Genomic DNA, 16481 nt, shown 5'->3' with positions numbered 1-16481 from the left:
TATAACGCGATGGTTGCTTTCTTGTGCAACCCCACGGTATATAAAAACTGCGCTTTGGAAACAGCACTTATCGCGTTACATCCAGCATATGCTTTAAAAGTTTGCACTTTAGAAACTGTGTCCCCAATTTGTCTATCGCATTACATCAAATTCGCTTTGAGAAAACACGCATTATGGCAGAATGACCTGTACTTGTTCAAGAAAGGGTATGAGAATATTTCAAGTAACCATCATTCATCAGTTTAATATTGGTTCTGAAGAAAAGCCTAATTGACTTGAAATGTTAGCTCTATTACTCTCTCCACAGATGCTGCCAGACCTGTTGAATCTCTTCAACAATTTCTGTTTTTATTTTAGATTTCCAGCATCTGCATTATTTTGATTTTATTTTGTTTAATATTAGTGGTGGGTAAGGGTTTAGTAATAATAACTAAGGTAAAAAAACAGCTATTTGGCGTTAGTTTGAGTAATTAATCACAGCCAGCAAGATTTGTTAAAAGGCAAATTGTGTTATTTTCTGATGAAGTAACAGAGAAGGCTAATGATGGGAATGAGGTGAAAATGTTAGCTATTTAGATTTTAAGCAAATGTTTGACAAAGTTCCACGTAACAGATTGATTAGCAAAACTGAAGCCCATGGAACAAGCGGGTCAAACAAGTTTGGATAAAAAAAGTTGGTTTAAGGACAAAAGCAGTGGTACAGACAGATGCCAAGTTGTGAACAGGTTCTGTTCTTGAGTCAATACATAATGCAGAACAATATAAAATTGCTGGTCATAAGTACAAAGCGACGTTCCTATGTCGGAGTTTTAAAATTAATATTGATACAGCATTGTATAGGATCACACTCATAAGTACAAATGTTCATAAGTCAGATGTTGTAAATGGGGACACCCTATAAATTGTTACTTTTCAGAGTGGGGGTTGTTGCCAAAAGGTCAGTGCTCGGTTGCAAGCCTGCGAACAGTGAGGATAATATCAATTAATACCTATTAGAAAAGGTGCAAAACTTGACCTACTCTTGGGAAATAAGGCAGGGCAGGTGACTGAGGTGTTCCCTCAGAGTTGGGGAGCACTTTGGTGCCAGCGACCATTGTTCTATTAGTTTTAAAATAGTAATGGAAAATGATAGACCAGATCTAAAAGTTGAAGTTCTAAGTTGGAGAAGGTCAATTTTGATGGTATGAGGCAAGAACTTTCAAAAGCTGATTGGGGGCAAATGTTCGCATGTAAAGGGAGGGCTGGAGAATGTGAAGCCTTCAGAAATGAGATAACGAGAATCCAGAGAAAGTATATTCCTGTCAGGGTGAAAGGGAAGGCTGGTATGCATAGGGAATGCTGCATGACTAAGAAATTGAGGGTTTGGTTAAGAAAAAGAAGGAAGCAGATGTCAGGTATGGACAGGATAGATCGAGTGAATGCTTAGAAGAGTATAAAGGCAGTAGGAGTACATTTAAGAGGGAAATCAGGAGGGCACAAACTGGACAGGAGATTGCTTTGGCAAATAGAGTTAAGGAAAATCCAAAAGGCTTTTACATATACATTAAGGACAAAATGGTAACTAGGGAGAGAATAGGGCCCCTCAAAGATCAGCAAGGCAGCCTTTGTGTGAAGCCGCAGAAAATGGGGGAGATATTAAATCTGTATTTTGCATCAGTATTTACAGTGGAAAAGGACATGGAAGATACAGAATGTAGGGAAATAGAGAGTGACGTCTTGAAAAATGTCCATATTACAGAGAAGGAAGTGCTGGATGTCTTGAAACGCATAAAGTGGATAAATCCCCAGGGCCTGATCAGATGTACCCTAGAACTCTGTGGGACGCTAGGGAAGTGATTGCTGGGCCTCTCACTGAAATACTTGTATCATCGATAGTCATAGGTGAGATGGCAGAAGACTGGAGGTTGGCTAACGTGGTGTATTGTTTAACAAAGGTGGTAAGAACAAGTCAGGGAACTATAGACCAGTGAGCCTGACGTCGGTGGTGGGCAAGTTGTTGGAGGGAATCCTGAGGGACAGGATGTACATTTATTTGGGAAGGCAAGGACTGATTAGGGATGGTCAACATGGCTTTGTGCGTGGGAAATCCTGACTCACAAACTTGATTGAGTTTTTTGAAGAATTAACAAAGAGGATTGATGAGGGCAGATCAGTAGATGTGATTTATATGGACTTCAGTAAGGCGTTCGACAAGGTTCCCCATGGAAGACTGGTTAGCAAGGTTAGATCTCATGGAATACAGGGCGAACTAGCCATTTGGATACAGAACTGGCTCAAAGGTAGAAGACAGAGGGTGGCGGTGGAGGGTTGTTTTTCAGACTGGAGGCCTGTGACCAGTGGAGTGCCACAAGGATTGTGCTGGGTCCACTTCTTTTCATCATTTATATAAATGATTTGGATGTGAGCATAAGAGGTATAATTAATAAGTTTGCAGATGACATCAAAATTGGAGGTGTAGTGGACAATGAAGAAGGTTACCTCAGATTACAATGGGATCTTGATCAGATGGGCCAATGGGCTGAGAAGTTGCAGATGGAGTTTAATTGAGATAAATGCAAGGCGTTGCATTTTGGGAAAGCAAATCTTAGCAGGACTTATACACTTAATGGTAAGGTCCTTGGGAGTGTTGCTGAACAAAGAGACCTTGGAGTGCAGTTCATAGCTCCTTGAAAGTGGAGTCGCAGGTAGATAGGATAGTGAAGAAGGTGTTTTGTATGCTTTCCTTTATTGGTCAGAGTATTGAGACCATGGGTTGACAGGTCATGTTGCAGCTGTACAGGATATTGGTTAGGCCACTGTTGCAATATTGCATGCAATTCTGGTCTCCCTCCTATCGGAAAGATGTTGTACAAGTTGAAAGGGTTCAGAAAAGATTTACAAGGATGTTGCCAGGGTTGGAGGATTTGAGCTATAGGGAGAGGCTGAACAGGCTGGGGATGTTTTCCCTGGAGCATCGGAGGCTGAGGGGTGACCTTATAGAAGTTTAGTAAATCATGAGGATAAATAGACAAAATCTTTTCCCTGGGGTGGGGGAGTCCAGAACTAGAGGGCATAGGTTTAGGGTGAGAGGGGAAAGATATAAAAGAGACCTAAGGGCCAACTTTTTCATGCAGAGGGTGGTTTGTTTATTGAATGAGCAGCCAGAGGAAGTGGTGGAGGCTGGTACAATGTAACATTTAAGAGGCATTTGGATGGGTATATGAATAGGAAGGGTTTGGAGGGATATGGGCTGGGTGCTGGTAGGTGGGACTAGATTTGGGTTTGGGATATCTGGTTGGCATGGACAAGGTGGACCGAAGGGTCTGTTTCCGTGCTGTGCATCTCTATGACTGTATAACTGCAATAGGACATAGATTGGACAGACAAGTGGCAGGTGGAATTTAGAACAGGGAAGTGTGAAATGATCCACTTTAATCAAAAGGATATGGAGAAGTCGTACAGACTCAATGGCATAGTCCTACATAGTTGGCAAGGATAGAACGATGTGAGGTCATATGCCTAAATCTTTGAAGGTGGCAGGATATATTGATATTGCAGTTAGTAAAATATATGGGATGGTGGATGGATGTCATAGACATGTTGAGTACAAAAACGAAGAAGTTATTCTGAAACTGTACAACGTGCTACTTAGGCCACTTTGAGGGTATTGGCTCCAATTCTGCTCACCATGCTTCAAGAAAAATGTGCACATTCTTGTGAAATGCAGAGGACATATCCAAATGGTCTCAGGCATAGGGAAGTTTAGCTACAAGGATAAGTTGGAGAAGCTGGCATTGCTGTCCTTGCAGTGAAGGTGATTTGAGAAGAGATTTTATTGAAGCTGATTTCATTGTCTGATGGCACAATGATTCGAGATCATGACCTTTACCTCACTGCTTTCACGGGTGGCACAAGTGGAGACTACTAGTGATTTCAAAAGGAAATTGAAGGGGTGCTGAAGGAAGGGACATTTGCAGGGATATAGGGATAGAGCAGGGGATGGGACTTACTGGATTGGCCTGCAAACAGTCAGCTTGGACTTGAACCAAATGACCTCCTTGTGTGTTATAATCTATCAAGGGGCTAAATTTTTCCACAATGGCTAAAGCCCAGCTGCTAGGGTTGGCAGCAGGATGTATTTATGTTGCTTCCAGCTGTCAGACCTGATGAGACATATTGCCAGTATTCAATCAGAAGCTTGCAGCTGCAGTGCCAACTAACAGTGGCCATTGTTATGATTGCAGCAGCCAGGAGGTGGCATCTCAAAAGTTGAGGCACCCTTGAGGAAGGGTAGATGAAGTTAGGGGGATGTTAGGGCCAGACAGGCCATTGTGGTCAGTACGATCCCTCCGAGGGCCTATAAAGGAGGGCACCCATGCCCTGTGCCCTTTGGGAGTTAGCAGGATTGCAATGGGTGAAGACAGGGAAGTGATTCAATTGTACTCCCAGTGGATAGTCTACCAGCCTCCTTTCCTGTCGTTGGCAAATGGTATGGCAGCAAAGAGACATCAGACCCGCCTACCTATACCTTCCCGTCATTTTTTTTCAGCCTTCCTGATCCCCAAGGCAACACTTGATGTCTGGTAAATTCTAGCCAATGAATGTATGGCAACTCAGGCATGAGTAACAATTCAGGCATAACTGACTATGAAAATAACAAGGTTATTTTTTAAAAATCGTGTAATATTGATAACTCTTTTTTGTTAATCAGTCTTGGTTGAAGAGGTAGCCCTCTTGCCTCGAGGCCAATTCGATAAAAGTTAAATGTAATATCTGGGGAATGCTACACTAGAGGAGGTCTCATCTTTTGAATCAGATGTTAAACTAATGCCCCATCTGCCCTCTCAAGTAGATTGTGACACCCCCTCCCATGACTCCAACTGTAAGAAAGGGAAAGTAGAATTGTTGTAACAACGCTATTATTTTCAAGTCCCCTCTGAGTCATACATCATTGAAATTCTGCCATGGTTCATTTATTCCTTCATTTTAATAGGCTTAATAACCTTAGGATCTCCCACCTAATACCATCCCTAGAAACATCATCCTAACACATTCAGGTGTATAATTGGAGGAAGGCCACCATCCCCTTCCCAGAGTAATTAGGAATGGACAAGTATATGTGGCCCTGATAATGGGACCAGGATCTGGAGAACAATAAAAAAAGATTCACACACTGGATAATCTTTGCTGGATTAAGATGTTGGAGACAAGTATTCTTTTAACTAATACTCTGTTTGAATGTAGAAAACAGTGTGTGTAACAAAGACAATTCACAATGAATTTCTTACTTCCTTTCAAAAAAACCCTCCTCAAGCCTTTACCTTTTGCCTTGTCTGAAATACCTGTCTTAATCTAAGCACTGTTCTTCCCTTTCTCTACTACTCCATGTCCAGTTTTCAGATGTCTTCTTGTGCAAGACCAGTACAATATAAATGTAAATTGTTATTATTTCTGTACACTAATTAAGCTCAGTGCACAATCAATGCACCAACTATTGCTTATTTGACAGAAAAGAATGGTAACTTGTCTCAGTCGAGCATATTCAGCAGTGTTGTCAGGTAGGTTATAGTGAAGGTCAACCTATGGTAAAAACATTTTTGTTATTTTTGAGAACAAGTAGCAATGTTTTAGCTTGACTGTGGAATGAGTAAGAAGTCAATTTTTTGTAGTGCTATTTTAGCAGACGTCTAAATAGTATATAGCATAGAATGATGCCAACTCAAATTGCATGAAGTTTGCAAATATTAGCAGTTTATCTGATCAAAAATGTTATCAAAATGGAAAGCTGTCAATATAATATATAATTATATATTATTGTAGGTCAGAAGTCTCCTTTTGATGTTCTGGGAGTCGTTCACATACGATGCTATCGCTACATCTTTCCCAGATATATGCCAGCTTTTCTGCTCTTATGATGCACAAATGTACAAGGTAATTAAAACTTCATACTGGCAGAAAGGTTCCTGATGGCAATGTATGAAACATACCATAGATCGCAGCATATAAGTCAATATTTGAAGCCTTGAAAATTCCTTACAAAAGCAGCAGTTGACTTATACAGAGTGTAGAATGTAAACCACTAGCAGCCCATTTTGAAATATCAAAGAAAACACTGACAATTCAAAGCAAATCAATGTGAAATGTTTTATTGAATGAATGAATTCTACAAGAATATATTTAACCATAATCAAAAGATTTTAAGAACCATAAAATTAATTGCCTTTGGAAATAAATGCAAAGAATTCACTGAATTAATTCTGAGTTTGTTTGATTTTGGCATCAACATAAGGATTGAAATCTGGTCTAGATTTGGTGCTTTCAGTTTCAGAATCAACCCATCATTACCCCAACAACAATTTTATCTTTCGCTCCATTCATTGAATTGGACATTCTGCAGTTTTTTTAACAATCTAATGAAAAGTTTACACCTTAATAGCATCCCATAATTTTATGGTGAAACCACACAAAAGATCAAGAGCAGTATTGCATATTTTCACTCTTTTTCTCCATCAACATCCACCTATTCTTGAAACTTACACTGAGTTTCTGTGGAACAATGCAGCAGGCAAAGTTCAAAAGGGTCAGTGTGCAAAACAAAGCAGAATATAAACTCAATGTCATGTTTGCGGGCAGAATAGAGGGGTTTCGCAAAGTGACCACCCAGTCTTTGTTTCCTCACCTCAGTGCAGGGAAAACCACACCATGGGCTGCAAATACAGTGTTATAGATCGGAAGAAGTACACATACATCACTGCTTCGCTTGGAAGGATTGTTTGGAGTGTAGGTCAGTGAAGAGCGGAAGATAAAGAACAGCTATTGCAACTCCTTTGTCCAAAGGTTGAACTCCAGGGATTGTATGCTCCCCTTTCCCAGTTTAATCCACAATTTTGGTGTTATTTCTTCATAAGTACCCCATGTTCTCATCCGTTATGTGAATTCTAAACACTGATTAGCAGTGTTCCTTGTTTCGGTCACCAGGATGCCTAATCCACACCTTAGAAATACAACTTCACTCCTTCTTCATCTATCCAACCTTTGTCATGGATATACACAAAACCTTTTGCAAGGAATTTGATTTTCAGCATGGTTTCAGGTTTTTAAATTACATATTAGCTTTACACAGGCTTTAATTTAGTTCTGTCAGCCATGCAGGCTCTTACCAATGTGAATCTTTTCTCTATGTATCCAGTCATCTTCAACCAAACTGTTTTCAAATTTTTCACTCCGTAGTCCATTCATACCAAACTTTGTAGGTGTCATCAATGTGATAAACGGGGACTTGGATTTTTGCCAATGCCTATGATGAATCACTAAAGATTGGTCAAGTGTTTTTGATAGCCTCTTTGTGATCTTGTTTTGTTTCATAATGTGGCCTCACCAGTTAAGTAAACAAAAAGTAGAATCCTACAGCTCCTGGAAATCTGATACCTTTATGACTCATTGGTCCACTCCTAGGTGATACCAAAACCTGTCTCCTTCCCACAGCACCATTCCATACAAAAAAAAGAGTTGTAATAGCTGCCCTTTATCCTCCTTTCCCTTCACTGACCTAGACTCCAAACACTCCTTCCAGGTGAAGCAGTGATGTAGATGTTCTTCCAATCTAGAATACTTTATTCACTGTGCATAGTATGGTTTTCCCTACACCGGAGTGGCTAAATAAAAGCTGGATGGCCATTTTGTGAAATCCCTCTATCCTGTACATGAATCTGACACAGAGCTGTTATTTTTATGTTCCACTTTGCTTTTCACACTGATTCCTCTGAGCTTTTCCTGCTGCATTGTTCCAAGGAAACACAATGGAAGTTTCACGAACAGCGCCTCATCTTTCCATTAGGCACTTTACACTGAGTCCAACAATTTCAGTGTACAAGCTGTTACCCATGTTATTCCCATATTCCTTTTCTTGGCTTGTTTCAGTTTTTTAAAATCTCTTTCAGCCAGCAGCACATCTGCTCAGTACATCTTTTGTTTCTTTGTTTCTTTTCTTGCCCCATCACCATTCCCTTCAACTCTGCTGGACTAACTCTTCCGTCATTCAATCTCTCCTGCTTTTCACCTATTACTGACATAGTTTTTGTCTTTGTCCCACCCACTTCTTGCTCAAAACCTATTAACATCTCTAACATTTTACTGTTCTGATGGAGTGTAAAAAAAGTCACAAACCTGAAATGTTAACTGTTTCTCTGTCTATACAAATGCTGCCAAATCAGTTGTATTTTCTCCAGCAGTTTCACACCAGATAACTGTTGCTCTAAACTTATTGCTGCACTCAGGATTTGGATGATTTAAATGCACGTTATATTTCTGATGTAACCATTCTGACAATTTTCAATGTCCCATTTTGATACATGTTTCTTAATGACTGGTTCCTTTTTTAACAGTGCATCGGGTCTTCTGGGAAACTTCTTTACCAGTTTTTAAAAAATAACACTCAAATTTCTCACTGTAACATCATTCTTTGATGTGCTAATTATCAAATTTTCAACTTTAGCTTGAAGTCTGCTTCGTATCATTCACTGGAGGACTCTTTTCTGTTTGGTATATGCTATGTGCAATCTGCTCTGTGTCCGTGTGGCCCAAACTTCCCTACAACCTATTGGCAATACAGCACCTGTTTGATCCCATAATAATAATGTTACTTTTCTTTTCCTCCTTTTAAAATTATTCTTTTTCCTTCAACCAACCTTGCGCATTGCACATGCCATAGCCCAGTGAAGTCTCTGGGAGACCCACTGTCCTCTGTTTTGCTCCTGATCAGTGAGAGATAAAGAAAATACACAATAGTCACTGTATTTTTCCTCCTTTACAACTTGCGTTTCACCAGCATCTCCGTTAATGCCAGCTCAGGATCAGAAATTGGTTGTGAATTTTAAAATCACATCCTATAATCCTCCCAAGTATGTTATTGCCTCATATGCTGTTCCTCCTGTTTGTTTTTATTAATAGGTGAGCTCACTTTAAATATGGGTTCATTTTATTTGATTGCTCTTTATTTTTAATGACAGTATCCTCCCAATGAAGAGCAACAAGAAAGTGCATATTTATTCTGGTCTTCTGATGTATTTCTTTCAATACTTTTGCACCATATTGGTTAATGTCAAATTAACTGAAATAAACGATACGTTTCATCATTGTTCTTTGGCATGCCGTTATTTACCATGCATGTGTACTGTCATAACAGATGATAGAAGAAATTCTTCTTCGCGATTTTCTTGGTGACTTTTCTGTGCAACATCTTCAGAGTGCCAGATACTTTGCTAAAAAGTTTAAAAGTTGGCTAATTGAAGCACTGGAGGGCATACCATTGCTACTACAATCAATGAAAATGAGAGGTATCTTTTTATAATTAATAAAGCTTTAAAAATTACAGTTTTATGACCCTAAGACTACTTATCCAAGAGGTAGCATTGTAGCTGAATCTAGTATTCAGACTTTCATGATTTTGTCATTTTTTTGGAAAAACATCCATTATCACAGCTATGTCCATTTCCTCTGCCTCCATTATGTTTTCTCCATTGCTGTTAAAGCTTATGTTAGCTTAATATTGACTGTCACTCAGAGACCATAAATGTAATTGTACAATAATTGTTCAGCATTATCTCTACTGTGATCATGTTAGGTTTTATCAGGTCTTATACTCCTGAACGAACTCAACTCTTGCAGGATCATCCTCTTCTTTCTAAACAAGCTGTTTCCTCCATCTCCTTTTCCTCGTCACTTCCAATGTAGCTATTTCTGCCAATAACATCCCTACGTTTGCCCCACTATGGCATCCCATCCACAGCAGGTCCTGATCCTCTGACATTTTATCATTTCCCTCCCACCTCTGAATGTGCAAGTACATGGCAGGTCCAGTGTAGCATTTCTACAGTGTAGAAGCAGGTATTCCGCCCACACCCACCCTCTGAAGAGCATCCCACCCAGATACATCTCCCTACTCTAACCCTGTCTTTCCCATGGCTAACCCACCTAGACTGCACATCCCTGGACACTATGAGCAATTTAGTTTGGCCAATCCACCTAATCAACACATATTTAGATTGTGGGAAGAAATCGGGGCACCCGGAGGAAACCCACGCAGACACAGGAAGAATGTGCGAACTCCACACAGACAATCATCCGAGGGTAGATTTGAATCTGGGTCCCTGGTGCTGTGAGGCAGTAGTGCTAACCAGTGAGCCACTGTGCCAATCCATGGTTTGTCATCTCGAGACTCATTTCTTCAAAAAGTTCCATAGTCATGTTTCAAGGATTTTTAAAAACTGTTTTTCTACCAAAAGAACTGGGAAAGGAATCAGATTGTTCTGTTGAGAATTTTAAAAGAAATTCAACTAAAACATGGTTTTTGGGCACAGCAATTGTAATTTAGACCTGCCCTGTATAGGCCAAGGTATGGTGACTATACTTGTATAATGTTTGTGTAAGTATTACATCTGCATGATTGTAATGTGGGCCTGACTGGCTCTGCAGTGCTTCCCAGCTATCTAAGCTGTCTATGGCATGTGCAGTTCTCTGTACCATTCATGTGGTACAACCAGAGTCAAAGAATGTGGTGCTGGAAAAGCACAGCTGGTTAGGCAACATCCGAGGAACAGGAGAGTTGACGTTTCAAGCATAAATCCTTCATCAGGAATGTGGTACAACCACCCTGTATTCTTGAAGGAAATCTGTGCAAACCCATTGTTGCAATGGAAATAATTAAAAAATAAATCCTAGGCCAGAGTGTTGGATGTGGGTCCAAATGCACAATTGTTGCAGGTGGATGGGAGGTGATATTCCATGGTCCTGAGGCAGGGCCAGGAAATCCTGATATTCCATCCTGGGAAAGGAATGGGTAAAATGATCAGAAAGATCAGCTGTTCAAGCCTGGGACTGGCAACATGACAGCAGTAACTCGAGAGGTTTCATGGTGTCACATGATGTTCATAGGGAGTGATTGGACGTTCACATGATATATATGTGAAGATACAAATTAGGGACAGGAGGGCACCCTTTGGCCCCTTGAGCATACTCCTTCATTCATTGAGATCATGGTTGATCCGATTGAGCCTAAACTCCACAATTCTGACTATCCCCAACCTTGGACTCCCTTGTTGGTCAAAATTCTATTGACCTCTATCTTAAAAATATGACTCTCAATCTTCTGAAAGGACAGAATTCTCCTCACTATCTCAAGTTCAACAACCCTAAGTTTAAACTGTCTCCCTTCATTCGCTCGCCCATTAGGAGAAATATCCTTTCATCACTAGCTTGTCAGGCCGTCTCATTGGATATCACCTTGAACACCTTGTAATATAGCCAACAAGCCAACAATCCTGGATGCTAAGCTTCTCATTTAATGCCTCATACAGGAGAGCATTTTGCTGATAGTGATCACAAGTTCCTCACCATTACCATAGCCATAGAGAGGGATAGGAGCAGACAGTATGGAAGATATTTACTTGGGGAAGGGGAAATTATCTTGCTATTTTACAGGAGCTGTGGAGTATAAATTGGGAATAATTGTTCTACGGAAAAGGCAAAACAGAAATGTGGAGGCTGTTTAAGGAGCACTTGTTGCGAGTGTTGGATAACTTTATCCCACTGAGACAAGCAAGGAATGGTAAGGTGAAGGAGCTTTGGATGACAAGAGCAGAGGAGTTCCTTGTCAGAAAGTAGAAGGACGTTTACTTAAGGTTGAGGAAGCAAGCATCTAGCACAGCTTTAGAGGTTTACAAGGTAGCTAGGAAAGAACTCTAAATGGACTGAGGAGAGCTAGGAGGGGCCATGAAAAGGCTTTGGTGGGAAGGATTAGGGAAAACCATAATGTGTTCCACACATACGTGAGGAATAAGAGAATGATCAGAGAGAGGGTAGGCCAATCAGGGATAGTAGAGGGAACTGAAGAGTCTGAAGAGGTAGGTGAGGCCCTAAATGATTTGTTGCTTCAGTTTTCACTAGAGAGAGAGACCTTGCTGATCAAGAGAAAACCGTGGACCAGATTAATAGCTTGAACAGATTGATATTAAGGAAGTGGATGTGCTCAATTCTGGAAAGCATCAAGATAGAGAAGTCCCCAGGACTGGACCAGATATATTCAGGGTTATACGGGAAGCGTGGAATGAGATTGCTGCACCACTGGTGATGATCTTTGCATCCTCATTCTCCACGGGAGGAGTAATAATTGAAGGGAGACGAATGTTGTTCTTCTGTTCAAGGGAATAGGGAAATTCCTGAGAATTACAGACCAGTCAGTCTTACTTCTGTGGTGAGCGAGGTACTTGAAATGATTTTGAGAGATAGGACTTATGACTGTTTGGAAAAACATAGTTTGATTAAAGATAGTTAGCATGGTTTTGTGAGGAGCAGCTCATGCCTCACAAGCCTTATTGAGCTCTTTGGGGACGTGACGAGACAAGTTCATGAAGGTTGAGCCATGGATGTGGTATATATGGATTTCAGTAAGGCATTTGATAAGGTTCCCCAAGGTAGGCTCATTTAGAAAGTTAGGAGGTATGAGATACAGGGAACTCTGGCTGTCTAGATACAGAATTGCCTGTCCGAAAGAAGACAGCGAGTGGTAGTGGATGGAAATTATTCTGCCTGAAGGTGTCCCACAGGGATCTGTCCTTGGGCCTCTACTCTTCGTAGATTTTATAAATGACTTGGATGAAGAAGTGGGAGGGTGGATTAATAAGTTTACCAATGACACAAAGGTCGGTGGTGCTGTAGCTAGTGTCATGGGCTGTTGCAGGCTACAGCATGACATTGACAGGATGCAAAGCTGGGCTGAGAAGTGGCAGTTGGAGTTCAACCTGGACAAATGTGAAGGGATTCATTTTGAAAGATCAAATTTGAGTGCTGAATACAGGGTTAAAGACAGGATTCTTGGCAGTGTGAAGGAACAGCGGGGTCTTGGGGTCTACGTACATAGATCCCTCAAGGTTGCCACCCAAGTTGATAGGGTTGTTAAGAAGGCGTATGGCGTTCTGGCTTTCATTAACAGGGGTATTGAGTTTAAGAGCCGCGAGGTTTTGCTGCAGCTCTATAAAACCCTGGTTAGACTACACTTGGAGTGCTGTGTCCAGGAAAGATGTGGGTGCTTTAGAGAGGGTGCAAAGGAATTTACTAGGATGCTGCCTGGATTGGAGGGCTTGTCTTATGAAGTGAGGTTGAGTGAGCTCCGCCTTTCCACACTGGAGAGAAGAAGGAAGAGAGGTGACTTGATAGAAGCGTACAAGATAATGAGAGAAGATAGCCAGAGACTTTTCCCCAGGGCAGAAATAGCTGTCACAAGGGGTCATAATTTTAAGGTGTTTGGAGGAAGGTACGGGGAGATGTTAGAGGTAGGTTCTTTACGCAGAGAGTGGTGGGTGCATGGAATGCACTGTCAGCAGTGGTAGTAGAGTCAGACACATTAGGGACATTTTTTTATAATATATTTTTATTAAGAAAAAATAGATTTTTAAATACTACAACAAATACAAAACAATGCAATTCAAAACAGTACAAAAATAGTACAAAACTAAACACAAATAATAAAAAACAAATTCCCCAACCCACCCTCCTATATGAATGTATAAACATATATAGAGAAGTATAAAATTTGAAAAAAACCTAAACTAGCTATTCAACTAAATAAATACCTAACAACAAACAAATAAATAGTAATAACTCAGCCCAGCCAAACAAAATACTCATACATTCACAGTTCCGGAAGGTCTACTCCCCCCAATCTGTGAGGCAACTGCAGTTTGGCTAATTTAATGAGGGGCCGTTAACGGTGCCAGATAAATGAGCTGAACCAACCGTTCAGTCTCCTGAGTGTTTGTTTATTGAAAATCAGGGGGAGCATCCGTATAGGGTATAGCAAACGAGGGAGAAGATTCATCTTAATAAGCGCTATCCGACCCAACCATGAGATTGGAAGTGCATCCAATCTTTGGAGGTCTTGTTTAATTTTTTCAAATAATTGAGTAAAATTGGCTTTGAACAGCCAATCCAGAACTGGAGTAATGAATATGCCCAAATACACAAAACCCCGCTGTGACCACCTAAATGGGAATCTACAGTCACTCTCAAGAGCCAACTCTTTCGTAAGACCACCCATAGGCATAGCCTCTGATTTAGCAAAATTAACCTTATACCCTGAAAAAGCGCCAAATGCGTGAATGCATTGTATCAGGCAAGGCACAGAGACTGCTGGATTTATCAAGAAAATTAGAACATCGTCTGCACACAGCTAGATATTATGTAATTTTGACCCCACTTCTGGAGCTGATATATTGAGATCCCCACGAATGGCCTCTGCCAACCGTTCAAACACCAACGTAAAAAGTAATGGTGAAAGGGGACAGCCCTGCCGGCTGCCCCTAGAAATATTAAAATTGCTTGATCGTACCCCGTTGGTAATGACTGCCGCGAGAGGTACTCTGTAGAGAACTTTTACCCATCTTATGAAAACTTCGCCCAGACCAAACCGGTCTAGAGTATAGAAAAGGTACGGCCACTCAACTCGGCCAAATGCCTTCTCTGCATCTAAAAGAAATCACCAATCCCTGTGCTGACTGCTGTTGGCATGCTTGAATTACGTTAAGCAGCCTCCTAACATTCTTGGAGGATCTGCGACCCTTTATGAAGCCCATCTGATCCTCTTTAATAATAGAGGGTAACACAGTCTCCCGCCTTAATGCAAGAGCCTTAGAGAGGATCTTAAAGTCCACATTTAAGAGCGAGATGGGCCTGTATGAAGCACAGTCTTCCAGATCCTTCCCTTTTTTAAGGATAAGTGAAATATTGGCCTCTCTCAGAGATGGTGGGAGACAAACATGACTGTATGAATGTTGTTCGGGAGTCACACCCGGGAGCTTCAGATCTCTAAAAAAGGATTTAATTTTGGCCTGCCCCTTCTCACAATTCCCAGACTGATATAATTTAGAGTAGATACTCTGGTACGCCACATTAATCTTTTTAGAATCACGTGTTAGGTTCCCAGACCCTTCCTTAATTGCTGTATTGGTTTGTGGGGCACTTCTCTTTCTGGCAAGGTATGCTAAGTATTTGCCTGGCTTGTCACCATGCTCGTATAACTTTTGCTTTGCAAAAGCCAGCTCCTTCTTTGCAGTCTGCGTGAGCACAGAATTTAATGTAGACCGCAGTGCCGTAATCCTCTGTAGTTTGACCAACGAGGGTCTGTCAAAATAGGCCTTCTCGGCTGCCTTCAACCGTGCTTCAAGGAGACGTTGCTGCTCACCCTTCTGCCTCTTCCTACTGTTGGAATATGAAATAACTAACCCCCTGGCATAAGCTTTGGCAGTTTCCCAGAGAACAGATGAGCTATCAACTGAGCCTATGTTGATGTCTAGGAATGCCTGAAATTCCCTAGAGAAATACTCCACAAACTTGCTGTACATGAGAATAAAGGGGTCCATTTGCCAGTACCTTGAATCCCCTGTAACATCCTTAATCTTAACCATGTGGTACACTGGAGCATGATCAGAGATGGCAATATTACCAATCGTACAGGATGCCACCAGATCCAGGGTTACCACAGGGGTCAGAAAAAAATCAATCCTCGTGTGACATCTATGCTGATTGGAGAAAAACGTAAAATCTCTACCTGTAGGGTGGAGTCACCTCCAAACGTCCACCAACCCTAATTTCCCACACAAACCCAATAACTGTTTAGTTTGTGCAGAGGGTATCGAGGGACCTTTAGGCAACCTGTCTACTGTGGGGTCCATGAGGCAGTTAAAATCTCCCCCTATAATTTGAGACTTATCAGTTTAGAAAAAGCATCTACCAAGAATTTAAGAGAATGAGCTGGGGGACAATAAACATTTAAAATACCATATTCTTCCCCATTTATCAAGGCTCTAAGAATTACAAACCCCCCATATGTGTCTTTAACACATTCCAACAATTTAAATGAGAGATTTTTCCTAACCAATATAGCCACTCCCCTACTTCTGGTATTAAATGATGAAAAATAAACTCAGTCAAAACTATTCTGCTGTAATTTCAGATGCTCCTTGTCATCCAAATGTGTCTCCTGTAACAAAGCAATATCCACCTTCTCCTTTCTAAGACTCAAGAGTACCTTCTTCCTCTTAATTGGTGAGTGACTTCCCTTGATATTCCAGGTACACCATTTAATCAAATCATTAGCCATAATCTTCTGCAATTACATTTAAATTCCAGAGGTGGAACCTGAACCACAAATTGCTGAGCCTTAGTGTTGCATAGTCCACCAAATATAAAAACTTCATAAACTAAAACCACTACATTTAACAAACATACAAAATTATTAAAAATAAAAAACAACAAAAACCAGAAAACAAACAAACATATAAAGTGCCAATAGCGCTGAGTAGGGGAACTCACACCCTGCCCGGAGGGGGCAACTACCCATCCCAAACTGTCCATAAATAGGCATCTAACCATCTCAACCACCTTCACTTCTCCCAACTAGAGCCGCATCGCAAGCACAAGCTAAAAAGAATAAACACCCCATAGAATAT

The 16481-nt window shown here is 40.9% G+C and overlaps 1 protein-coding gene across 1 annotated transcript in view; it reads left to right on the top strand.

Annotated features, from left to right (window-relative positions):
- LOC122551054 (DNA-binding protein RFX8-like) overlaps positions 1–16481 on the top strand; it is an 87333-nt gene that overhangs the window by 29628 nt on the left and 41224 nt on the right. The window contains exons 8-9 of the mRNA XM_043692697.1: positions 5800–5910; positions 9164–9314. Of these exons, the coding sequence (XP_043548632.1) occupies positions 5800–5910; positions 9164–9314 (262 nt within the window). The remainder of the gene's footprint in view (positions 1–5799; positions 5911–9163; positions 9315–16481) is intronic.

Source organism: Chiloscyllium plagiosum, chromosome 6, assembly GCF_004010195.1.
Source record: "Chiloscyllium plagiosum isolate BGI_BamShark_2017 chromosome 6, ASM401019v2, whole genome shotgun sequence".
In the NCBI taxonomy this organism is placed as follows: Eukaryota; Metazoa; Chordata; class Chondrichthyes; order Orectolobiformes; family Hemiscylliidae; genus Chiloscyllium; species Chiloscyllium plagiosum.
Note: the sequence above shows the minus strand (reverse complement) of the source record. Positions and strands in the feature narration are given on the sequence as shown.